The 12,420-nt window shown below is 39.4% G+C and overlaps 1 protein-coding gene across 1 annotated transcript in view; it reads left to right on the forward strand.

The window, feature by feature from the left end:
- Window positions 1-1,329: 1,329 nt before the first annotated feature.
- Window positions 1,330-12,420, forward strand: part of LOC143815456 (organic solute transporter subunit alpha-like) — a 61,726-nt gene continuing 50,635 nt past the window's right edge. Inside the window, exon 1 of the mRNA XM_077294662.1 lies at window positions 1,330-1,794. Coding sequence (XP_077150777.1) covers window positions 1,683-1,794 — 112 coding nt within the window. The 5' untranslated portion in view covers window positions 1,330-1,682. The remainder of the gene's footprint in view (window positions 1,795-12,420) is intronic.

Consider the following 12,420-nt stretch of genomic DNA (forward strand, 5'->3'; position numbering starts at 1 on the left):
CAATGTCAGTTCCAGCAAAGTGGATGGATATCAGAAATCTCATGCCCACTGTACTCTTTTTCACGCGGCGAAAACTCACCTGCGGTCTGGGTTTCCAATCCGTAATATGGCAATTTCTTTTAGTGTCCACTGAGTTATATGTGCTAATTGAATTGCATTAGATGTGGAAGATCTGCGGGTAAAAAAGGATTGTGTTTTTAGTGCATTTCAGCTGCAGAAACACACTCAAAATGTATGTAATCCACACATGAGTGTATCCAAGAAATGTTGTCAAATCCAAATACCAGGAAGTATGAAAAATAATGCAACTTTGTTTAAAACCTGACATACTACCAAGAGACAAAAAACCGCGTCAAAATTGCAATGAACATGTATATAAAAAAAGCACAAAAAAATGAAAAACAAAACACAAGTGACATCATTTACCTAATAGGTGCAGATAATCTCCAACATCAAAAACTCACCAAAAACTCATCGTGGGCACACAGCCTAAGGATTTCTCCAGCATTCAATGCATTGGTCGCATAATTTGTATAAATAGAGCCAAAAATAAAGCTAGATGGTATGCTCCACTGGCAACAAGGCTGATCTAAGAAAGTACTCGCTTCATAAATGGTTTTCAAATAACAAAAGAATCAAAAAACACCCTTCCACTAATCATTTATGGAGCCATGGTGCCAAACCAGCTTTGAGATATATTAAACAAAGGTAGGTGATGGTTGACCCAAATAAAATACTAGTTTTGAGGATCTTCACATGCTTAAAATAGTGAATTTTATCTATTTACACGCAAGAAGCATTAAAGATGAAAAAATATTTATTTTGGGAAAAATAGATGCAAAAATAACTAAAATAGGGTAAAAAATATAAAACAAAATAATATCCATTAGAGCTGCCCATAAAAGTGTCTTGCCATAATGATCTAACCTCTGGTATTAAGGGATAAACATGAGTGGATGTACCATTGGTGGAACACACAGAGCCCAGGAGGTAAGGGGCCCACTTTCACTCCAAAAGTGGGTGAAATTGAGCATTATAATTTATTGGACTGCCGTATATTGTTCTTCCACAGGGGCCGTCTTCTGTCTGTTTCCACCCCTGGATAGATATATGCCTTTTTTGTTGCTCCAAGATGGAATTTTAGTTAGTTTTATTTATTGTAATGGCCACATGTTCAGAGTATTGGATGTGGAGGTAATTGGGAATTCCTTTACATTTCAAATTGGAAATTGAACTCAAATAAGAGAAAAAAGTAAAAGTGCAGAAGTGATCGGAGTCCCCCTGGTGACTGTGTCTGTTACATCTTCTATTACTACTATTAAGTGAGTCAGATACAAGCCAAGTTTGTGTATTACACCTAGATAACTGATTTACCGCCTACTTTTATCTCCTCTGGTTGATGTTTAGCTGAACTTGCCTTGGCTTTGAGACTTGTTCAGCCAAGTATAAGAAGTTCAGAGCAGCAGAAGCAGAGTACACCCAACTTGGGAAAACTTTTTTTTCATTATTTCTTTAGCAGATCTGCCCGTTGTACAACACAGACTTCCTCTGGAGACAAAGAGAAATCAGAGCAGCATTGTCTTCTAATCAGAAGAGAACTCTGGACTGTCAGATATAGCAGGAGAAAGGCAAGGAGCAAGAAAGAGAAACCAGTGAAGTGTCTCCAACAAGTGGAGGACAAAATGGATACATCCCAAGAGGTGATACCAACGGAGACTCCAAATGTAACGAAACCTCTTTTCAACCCAATCTGTAGGAGCAGACAGGCACCATATGCACATGAAATTATTGAACGTAAGTACAGTTCATTGCACTTTAATGACATTTTAGGCATAGTACATGTAATATCTAGATGTAGTTTTACTATAGACATTGTTTATTGCAGAAACAGAGGACTTGTAGTCACATTGCATTTGTTACCACCAGATGACCCTATCCCTGCTCCTAAGGCTATTCCATTCCCACCAGGAAACAAATGACTATCAGTAGATGAGTCATTGAGACAAGCAGATAAGTTTATCTCAGCTAAAGACAGTTCATATGTAGCTCAGGACTGCACTACTATTATAGGCATGGAAACTGAAAATCCCTTTACACTTTTGATTCATGTGTCTATCATTCTTTTTTTCTTCTTCCATGTCTGGATTATGGTAATTTTGGCCCAATTTTGGGCCATGTACATGGAGTCTTACAATAGGAGCTCACTAATTCTCTTCTTAGAGAATCGTCTCTATTATGCTAATGACACTTGGATCAATCTCTGTCAGAGTTTAGCCGAGTAGCAGTGTATTGTGATCTCTCACATGCAACATTGGAGCACAGGTGCGGAGAAGATGGAGAACTTAATTTCTCCATCTTCATCATTGTGTGTGTCCGCGTGAATCATACTGCACTTGGATGACATCTGAGCGCAATCCAATGTTTTGCACACACCTATAGACTTGAATTGGTGCGCGTGATCTGATTTGTGGAGCCACTCACAGCATAGGTGCCATTTTTTCCACAGACTGTTTCGTCAGGAGAAAAAGCTCTGCAATGCTCCACAGTATAACATTGGGCCGAGTGCTATCTGATGAAACATCAGATTGCACCCGACCAATGTATGCGCTTGTGTGAGCGAGCCCTCAGACTTGTGGTCAAATGTGTGAGAGCATGTGGAATATGCTTTATGTGTCATGGCTTTTTAGGAACCTGCACATAGACATCCCCTATGTAACAGCTTAGACTGTAGAAAAGAGGCATCTGTATGAGTGTTGGTTCATATATGTGACCTGCCACAAAGTTGTGCGACATCCTTTATCTGAAAGATACCAAGCTGCCCTTTCCAGGGGATCTATCCAGATTCCGATATCGTTTTTGGAATCTGAAATTGCTAACACAGCCTCCAATAAAAATGTAAATATAACCCCCCAAAATATTTTTTTCTGAAAATGTTCACAATGTGAAAGTTGGAAGAACAAATAACAATCAAAATCACCATATACAGTAGTAGCTATTTTTCTGTTGGTTCTATTGCAATCTATTGCAATGTTGGTGCTGTGACTCCACTAGAGACCAGGAAGAAGTGAGAAAAACAAGGGGTGCAATGTTCAGTTGTGTATTTTTATGAATAACCCTGATATACACTGACCATACATATGCGATTTATACCAGTGTATCGCACTAACTTTACCATCAGCCATCTCTGATACAAGAATCTGAAATGAGGGGTTTCCAACATGAAAAGTCAAAAATATATGCTCCATGCATGTCTGTGTGGGATTTGGGAAGATCGATGTATGTCTGAAAGAACACTTGGCTGGTAGCTATTTTATCAAATAGACATTAGATTAATTACCTGATATGCAGCCCCTTGATCCTTTCACAAATAGGCAAAACCTAAAGTTCCTTCTTTTGGAAGAAAAATCTATAACAGATGCCAAACTTTTATAACTTATTAAAATGGGTGTCTGATCAAAATATATTGATGACCTATCCGATAAGCCAATATCAGAGCGGCTATGAATAAGGAGGTTTACTACCAAAACGCATCAGATATTTGCGGATCTGTGTTCAGTGGTTTTGGCACGTATGGAATAAAGTTACAATACACATGGAATTTTCTCTTACTTGGTCAGATCGTTGATGGTACAAGCTCCAACACTGGCTCCAACATGGAAAGAATAGGAGCTGTTCACCAGTACTTGGCAGAGGCCACTACACATTGAATGGAGAGTGTAGTGCTGCTCCGTTCCATGTGTTAATATCCAGCTGCTGCCGGAGCCTGTAACATTTGATCGGTGGGGGTGTCGGTTGTTTGACTCCCACTAATCCGATAATCTGAGGCTAGGTCACCAATATACTTTTTTCATACAACCCCTTTAATAGTACTGATAGCCTCTTTTGTTCCAGATGGGGCAGGAAGCACCTGTTCTATGTGTAACTTCGGTTTGATAGAAAGGAATCTGACTAAAGAATAAATGTGATCTCATTCTGCCAATAAGATCATCTACCGTACAGTATTTTACATCTATGTAGCAGTAATTTTCTTAGCGAGTATTAAATATGAGTATTAATTGTCATTTATCCTAACATTTGTACACATTTGTACAATGTTAGGATGTTTGCAGGACATCAGTATTTGATGATAATGTCCAACCCTGGCTGATCAGCAAAGTCTTTAGAATTACTATGTCAAACATTTACGTGTATTTCGTAAAACTGTACCAAGATTGTACAAAAAGTGATTACAGTTCAGAGCTCCTCCATTGCATTTTCAATTAGCCGGGTTTAGTTTCAGTGCACAGATGGGTGGATAGCAATAATATTTGGGAGCTGTGTGTCCTACATTTCCAGAGGATGTCTGGTTTAGAATATCCATTTGCAAGTACTATTTTAGGATGTTGACAAGGCATTCTCTTCTATGTGATCTCATGTTACACGGAGTATCTCTCGCCATAGGACCCAGCATTTCTATGCATTACACAGGCACTGACTGAATTCAATGGCAATCAGATAATGCTTCATTTCCCCAGAGTGGGTGTAAAAAGGTAACTAAAACACTGGCTTACATTCCTCTACAGATTACAGCAGATATCTATTATTCCCGGTAGCGCGATAAACTGTTATTCGCCTAATTCCACACTCAAAGAACACGTACAGAAAGTGGATGATGTGCCACCCCGAAGAGTAGGGGAAAGAATGTGGCTGTACACGTTTTCACCCTATTTACCTGTCTGAATAAATTGTGATTAAAGATGGGTAGAAGGGGTTATGTGATCACCTAATGACCTGTGTAACTCCCACCATATCACTTCACATCGGAGCGTCCAGATGTTACAGCATAGGGGATGGAATTTCTACAAATCCCATGTCCACTATGTGTGCACCAACACAAGTGGGTCACCCACAGAGACAGACATGTGGCGCATCTCTCCAGACTGCAGCATGTTTATTTCTCTTGTGGACATGCCAGTCTCCACAGGAGAAGTTACATTGATACAATATATTGGATGCAGTGAATCCGCACGGTTCACTGTCAGTGATCACAGAGGATTCACGTGCATTCAATAGACAGCAGCACTTTGGATGCAGAGAATATGTGCTGTGTCCAAACCACAGCTACTTCTGGATCGTGGCCACCAGACCGTAGAGTGCATTCACACAAGCCAATTTTAAGCCAATAACAAGCGCTGATGGTATCTATTCAAGTCATTTGTTGCTTGTTTACTGGACCCCTTACATGGGCTGAGGAAAACCAATGGGGCTAGAACAATGGATAATAGAGCCTTCCGTCTCCATATAATATCATGTGACTGGCAACACATCTCCTGTTTACACCGGGTGATACATTGCCAAGAACGATGATTTTTTTTCCAGTATAAATGTCCCAATCACCAGATGGATGAGCGTTTTTCTCGTTTGGTGATTGCCAGTAAGTTTACATCTACAACTGCTCATCTGCAGTGTCAGTATTTTTAAACACGCACACACTATATGTTACACATACATTCAATGTTACACATGCACAGTATATTGCACACACTCCATGCTAAACATATACACTCCATGTTACACACACACTGTATGTTACAAATCCTGCATGTTACATATAAACAATGCATTTTACACACATAGACGCACTGCATATTACATACACACATTACATACACACTGTATGTTACATGCACACTGAATATTTCACAAGCATACTGCATGTTGCATAAGTAAAAGTCTATAATCACTGCACACTTTGCAACAAGGTTTCTGCTTCAAAATAACATGTGTTTTTATTTATAAGTGAAGTGTCGCCTCTTCACTTATAAATAAAAACACATGTTATTTTGAAGCAGAAACCTTGTTGCAAAGTGTGCAGTGATTATAGACTTTTACGTATTGATGGGATTACTTCCCGTTCACTAGCACCTTACTTCCCTCAGTCGTGTGCTAGCCATCTCTATACTTGTTACTGCATGTTGCAAACACTGCATCTTACCCACAAACTGTATGTTAGACATGCATATGCACATACAAACTGCATGATACATACACTGTATGTTATACACACACATGCATTGTATGTTACACACATACTGTACAGTTGTGCTCAAAAGTTTACAAACTGTCAGAATTTTTGCTTTCTTGGCCTTCTTTCAGAGAATATGAATGGTAACACCAAAACTTTTTCTCCACTCATAGTTAGTGGTTTGGTGAAGCCATTTACTGCCAAACTACTGTGTTTTCTGTTTTTAAATAATAATGACAATCCAAAACATCCAAATGACCCTGATCAAAAGTTCACATACCCTGGTGATTTTGGCTCACAGAAGTTGACACAAATAGGTTTGAATGACTACTAAAGGTAACATCCTCAACTGTGACCTGTTTGCTTGTAATCAGAGTGTGTGCATAAAAGCTGAGTAAGTTTCTGGGATCCAGACAGACTCTTGCATCTTTCATCCAGCCACTGACATTTCTGGTTTGAGAGTCATGGGGAAAGCAAAAGAATTGTCAATGGATTTACGGGAAAAGGTAATTGAACTGTATAAAACAGGAAAAAGATATCCAAGGAATTGATAATGCCAGTCAGCAGCGTTTAAACTATAATTAACAAATGGAAAATCAGGGGCTCTGTAAGAACAAAACCACGGTCAGGTAGGCTAACAAAATTTTCATCAACAACGGCCAGGAAAATTGTTTGGGAAGCAAAGAAAAACCCACACATAACATCAGCTGAAATACTGGACTCTCTGGAAACTTGCGGTGTGGCTGTTTCAAGATCCACAATAAGGAGGCACTTGGAGAAAAATGGGCTGCATGGCCGAGTTGCCAGAAGAAAGCCATTACTGTGCAAATACCACAAAGTATCTAGCCTACAATACACAAAACAGCACAGAGACAAGCTTAGAAACTTCTGGAACAAGGTAATTTGGAGTGATGAGACCAAAATTTTACTTTTTGGCCACAACCATAAATGTTACATTTGGAGAGAGGTCTATGATGAAAGGAACACCATTCCTACTGTAAAGCACGGAGGTGGATTGCTGATGCTTTAAGGTGTGTGAGCTACAAAGGCACAGGAAAATTGGTCAAAGTTGAAGGAAAGATGAATGCTGCACATTATCAGCAAATACTGGAGACAAATTTGCAATCATCAGCCCGGAAGCTGCGCATGGGACGTACTTGGACATTCCAACATGACAATGATCCAAAACACAAGGCCGAGTCGACCTGTCATTGGCTGCAGCAGAACAAAGGGAAGGTTCTGGAGTGGCCATCTTAGTCTCCTGACCTCAATATCATTGAGCCACTCTGGGGAGATATCAAGCATGCAGTTCATGCTAGACAGCCCTGGAGTTTACAGGAACTGGAGACTTTTTGCCAAGAATAGTGGGCAGCTTTATGTGAGAAAATAAAGAACCTCATCCACAACTACCACAAAAGACTTCAAGCTGTCATTGGTGTTAGAGGGGGCAATACACGGTATTAAGAAATGGGGTATGTAAACTTTTGATTAGGGTCATTTGGATGTTTTGGGTTGTTATTATGATTTTAAAAAGGGAAAGCACAGTAGTTTGACAATAACTGGCTTCACCCAACCACTAACCATGAGTGGAGAAAATGTTTTGGTGTTATCATTCATTCATTCATATTCTCTAAAAAAAAGGCCAAGAAAGAAGTTCTACCAGGGTATGTAAACTTTTGAGCACAACTGTATGTTACACAGTCAAACACTGCCCTTCTTCACTTTCTCCATACTCCTGCAGACTGATGGACCTTTGTTAACATGACCATGAAATCGCGAAAGATCCTTCCACCCTTCTAACCTTGGAAACTGCACTGATCATGTAGGATTCACATTATCAGTGCAGGTGGGCTGAGGGAGTAGAGCACTATGTGATTACATGATCGGTCTGCTCAGAGGCTCTTGGTAAAGTGAGAAATACTATTACAGAGCTTTTCTTCAGTAGCTTAAATGGAATGTGTCATGAGAAATCTAACTATTGTTTGAATCAGGTTTTAGCGTTAAGAGTATTTTTTAAAAAATAGTCTGGAACTTTTTTATAAGTTTTTTTTTTTTCTGTTTAAAAATAAAAGTTAGTTGCAATTTTCATACGGATTCCTGGGGCTATGTAAGACTTAGGCTGGGGTCACACTTGCGAGTGCAATGCGAGAAACTCACGCGAGTCTATCACATCAATACCCGGCACTGCCGGCAGCACTCAGGACCGGAGTGTACGGCTGCATAGAAATACAGGCAGCCGCACGCTCCGGTCCCAAGTGCCGGCGGCAGTACCGGGTATTGATGCGATAGACTCGCGTGAGTATCTCGCATTGCACTCGCAAGTGTGACCCCGGCCTTATACCTCCTGTTGTTTAAAATGGATTTATACCATAGGTAATTTTCTGATAACACATTCCCTTTAAGCCTTTCCCCATATTGAAATCTGATCTAGGCTCTAAAGCTAAAGTTTGTTTGATAAAGAAAATATCCTTTCTTTATTTTACTTTTTAAACCATGTAGATATATTCATGCACCTTCACAAGTAACCTTCATTCAAATTTTTATTTCATAAATCAATCACAAATATGAAAATAAACAACTTTGTAATATATCTTATCAGATAAATGTGATTCTTTCTTCTCCTGGACTGATCTTTCACTCTCAATTTTTGACTAAAGTCTGTAAACTCTCTATTCAGTGAAGACTTATTTTCCCAGTACTGAGATATGAGATGGCAGCTGATGCTTTACAAATTCTATGAAGGGGAAGAGAAGTTGGAAGGAGATAGAGGCAGAGTCAGACATTCTGATTCAAGTTCTCCTGAAATGACAATACTGTTCTCCATAGAACTTTATGAGCACCAACAGCCATCTCCTATCTCAGTAAAGTCTGTAGTCACTGAAGACAGATTTTACTCCTGAATTGAAAATTTGGAACCCGAATGATCAATCCAGTAGGAGAAAGAAGCGAAGCAGATTTCTTAAAGATTTATGATATAGCTTCTTTTTTTCACATGTTCAATTGATTTCTGAAATTTTTTTAAAATGATGGTTACTCTTTTAGCTCAAGGTGTGAGATCTATAACCTCCATGTTGTTACCACATTCAGGTTTAGTACAGGAGTCATTTATGGGTCGATATATTTTTTTATTCCGTGTTGGCACTGACTTAGCTGTACTTAAGGAAAAAGATGGAAAGGTAAATTATCTTCGATGACAGAAGACCTCACTGTCACACCTCTTTATGGTGTTCCTCGGCTCTATTAAAGGTGATTGACACATGCAGAAGTCAACTTTAACCTTTGTCAGACTTCTCACTCAACGTCAGTCACCAGCTATTACACATGGTAAATATTCAGAGATTTTTCGATACTTGTAATGCTGAGATGTGCTCAGTACTCTGTGATATTAGGTCAAATTGTTGACTCAAAGCATATTAAAGTAATAGGTTTCCAAATCTAAACTATTTTTTATACAACATATGACAGGACTGAAGAATTATAGATAAATGTACGGTACTGTGAACAGGTTATAGACTGGTGTGATATAACGCTGCACAGTAAGAAAACTTTGAAAAATAGAAGTGTTAATAATGTATTTTTATCAATTAGCAAAATGCAAAGTCAATGAACAAAAATAAATCTAAACCAAATCAATACTTGGTGTGACCACCCTTTGCCTTAAATACTTTAGTTGCTTGTTTCTATGCCAAAGGAGTGACTTTTTGGCTTCAATTCTTCCATAAAAAAAATTTCTGGCCAGACATTTTCAAACAGTTGATGAGCACATCTGGGTACAACTGGTTTCTGCCAGTCCTGAGCTGATGGCACTGCTGGAGATCTGCCAATTTTGAAGAGAAGCATGATGTGTCTTTCATCTGCTGCACTAACTTTTTTTGGCCAATTGCTGCATATATGGTCATCAATCTTTCCCATTTTTTTGTGCTTTTTTCAAGTGAGCTTGGAAAGTAAATCTTGAAACCCCAGTTGGCTTTGAAATCTCTCTCTGGGAGAGACCTTACTGATGCAATATAACTACCTTGTGTCTTGTTGCTGTGCTCACTTTTGCTGTGATGTGTGAGCTGTAGCAGGGTTTGGCTATTACTCATTCAGTTTTAAGCCTGTCACACATCTGTTTCTGTTTTAGTTAATGACTAGTGATGAGCGAATATACACGTTACTCGACATTTCCCGAACACGCTCGAGTGTCCTCCGAGTATTTTTTAGTGCTTGGAGATTTAGTTTTCATCGCCTCAGCTTAATGATTTACAGCTATTAGCCAGGCTAAGTACATGTGGGGGTTTCCTGGTTGCTAGGGAATCCCCACATATAATCAAGCTGGCTAGTAGCTGTAAATCATCCCACTGCAGAGAAGAAAACGAAATCTCCGAGCACTAAAAAATACTCGGAGGACACCTGAGCGTGCTCGGGAAATCTCGAGTAACGAGAATATTCACTCATCACTATTAATGACTGTTTTTCAACAAACATATGAAAATGATGATCATTATCACCTGCTTGGTATAACTGGATACCAATACAACTGACTATAATCCTACAAAATCCTAGACTTTGTATAGTAGGGTTTTAGAGTCATGCCAAATTTAATTTACTGAATTTAATACATTTGTTTTTAGGAAACTGTAGAACACAACACCAGGTTCAACCTGGTAACAACTTGAGCCTACATCTCAGTCATCAATACATTTGGGACTCTGTTGATTAGCTTGACGTATGTATGGAGAGATACTGGTACACCACCTGCAGTATTAGGCCTCATTGAGACTTTTATTTTTTCTCATGGACTGATTATTTTCATCAGACTGTGATCAGAGTTTGATCTGAATGTAGTTCAAGAGTCACCAGTTTTTTTCAAACGTGGAGAAAACGTGGAAAAAAAAAGAAGTTTATCCACCTTCTCCTTTCTAGCACTCCGAGAAAATCAGATCACACTTGGATGACATCCGAGCATGGTACAATGATTTTTTTCACGGACTCAAAGATTTGCATTACTGATTTTGATCCGACTATCAGATGAAAATTAGGCATGTCTCTGAAAACCACAAATTATTATTATTATTTATTATTGTAGCCGCATTTTTTCCATGGGGCTTTACATGTGAGGAGGGGTATACATAATAAAAAACAGGTACAATAATCTTAATCAATACAAGTCACGACTGGTACATGAGGAGAGAGGACCCTGCCCACGAGGGCTCACAATCTACAAGGGATGGGTGAGGATACAATAGCTGAGGGCAGAGCTGGTCATGTAGCGGTTTGGTGGATTGGTGGTTACTGTAGGTTGTAGGCTTGTTGGAAGAGGTAGGTCTTCAGGTTCCTTTTGAAGGTTTCCACAGAAGGTGATAGTCTGATATGTTGGGGTAGAGAGTTCCAGAATAGGGGGGGATGTGCGGGAGAAATCTAATATTTGTATGCCATGGTCAGGATTTTGAACTGGAGTCTCTGTGTAATGGGGAGCCAGTTAAGGGATTGACAGAGGGGAGAGGCCGAGGAATAGGGGGGGACAGGTGGCTTAGTCAAGCAGCAGAGTTTAGGATAGATTGGAGGGGCGCGAGAGTGTTAGAGGGGAGGCCACTTAGCAAGAGGTTGCAGTAGTCAAGGCGGGAGATGATGATGGCATGCAGAGTTTTTGCAGATTCTAGGTTGAGGAATGTACGGATTTGGGAAACATTGAGATGACGTCGGCATGACCGTGTATGGCCAATCTGGCTCCTTTCTTACCCATAAAAACCATCACCCACACCCCGTGTAAACAAACACAAAACTTTAAATAAAAACGTAACACAAAAGCTTCTTTGGATAATTATGGCCACAGCGGTCAGTTTATTAACAAACAATAACAAAACATTTTCTTTAACCCCTTAGTGACAGAGCCAATTTGGTACTTAATGACAGAGCCAATTTTTACAATTCTGACCACTGTCACTTTATGGCTGGGGTCACACTTGGCGTAAGACAATACGCCACGTATTATAAGTCCGTACTACGGCCGTAATACGGAGAAATGTTCCCAAAATATTGATCCGTAGTCAGGGTGTGTCAGCGTATTTTGTGCATGGCATCCTCCGTATGTAATCCGTATGGCATCCGTACTGCGAGATTTTCGCGCAGGCTTGCAAAACCGACATCTAATGGATTTATGTGCTCAAATGTTCATTAAAACATATATACAGTATATATATATATATATATATATATGTCATTGAGACACATATATATATATTCTGTATTTAGATTTCATTCAGCGCGATATCTGTGAAAAGTCGGTAATTCAATTGCCGGCTTTTCATTTCTCCTGCACAAACCCGACAGGATATGAGACATGGTTTACATACAGTAAACCATCTCATATCCCCATTTTTTTTGCATATTCCACACTACTAATGTTAGTAGTGTGTATGTGCAAAATTTCAGCG

Source organism: Ranitomeya variabilis, chromosome 3, assembly GCF_051348905.1.
Source record: "Ranitomeya variabilis isolate aRanVar5 chromosome 3, aRanVar5.hap1, whole genome shotgun sequence".
NCBI classification, from domain to species: Eukaryota; Metazoa; Chordata; class Amphibia; order Anura; family Dendrobatidae; genus Ranitomeya; species Ranitomeya variabilis.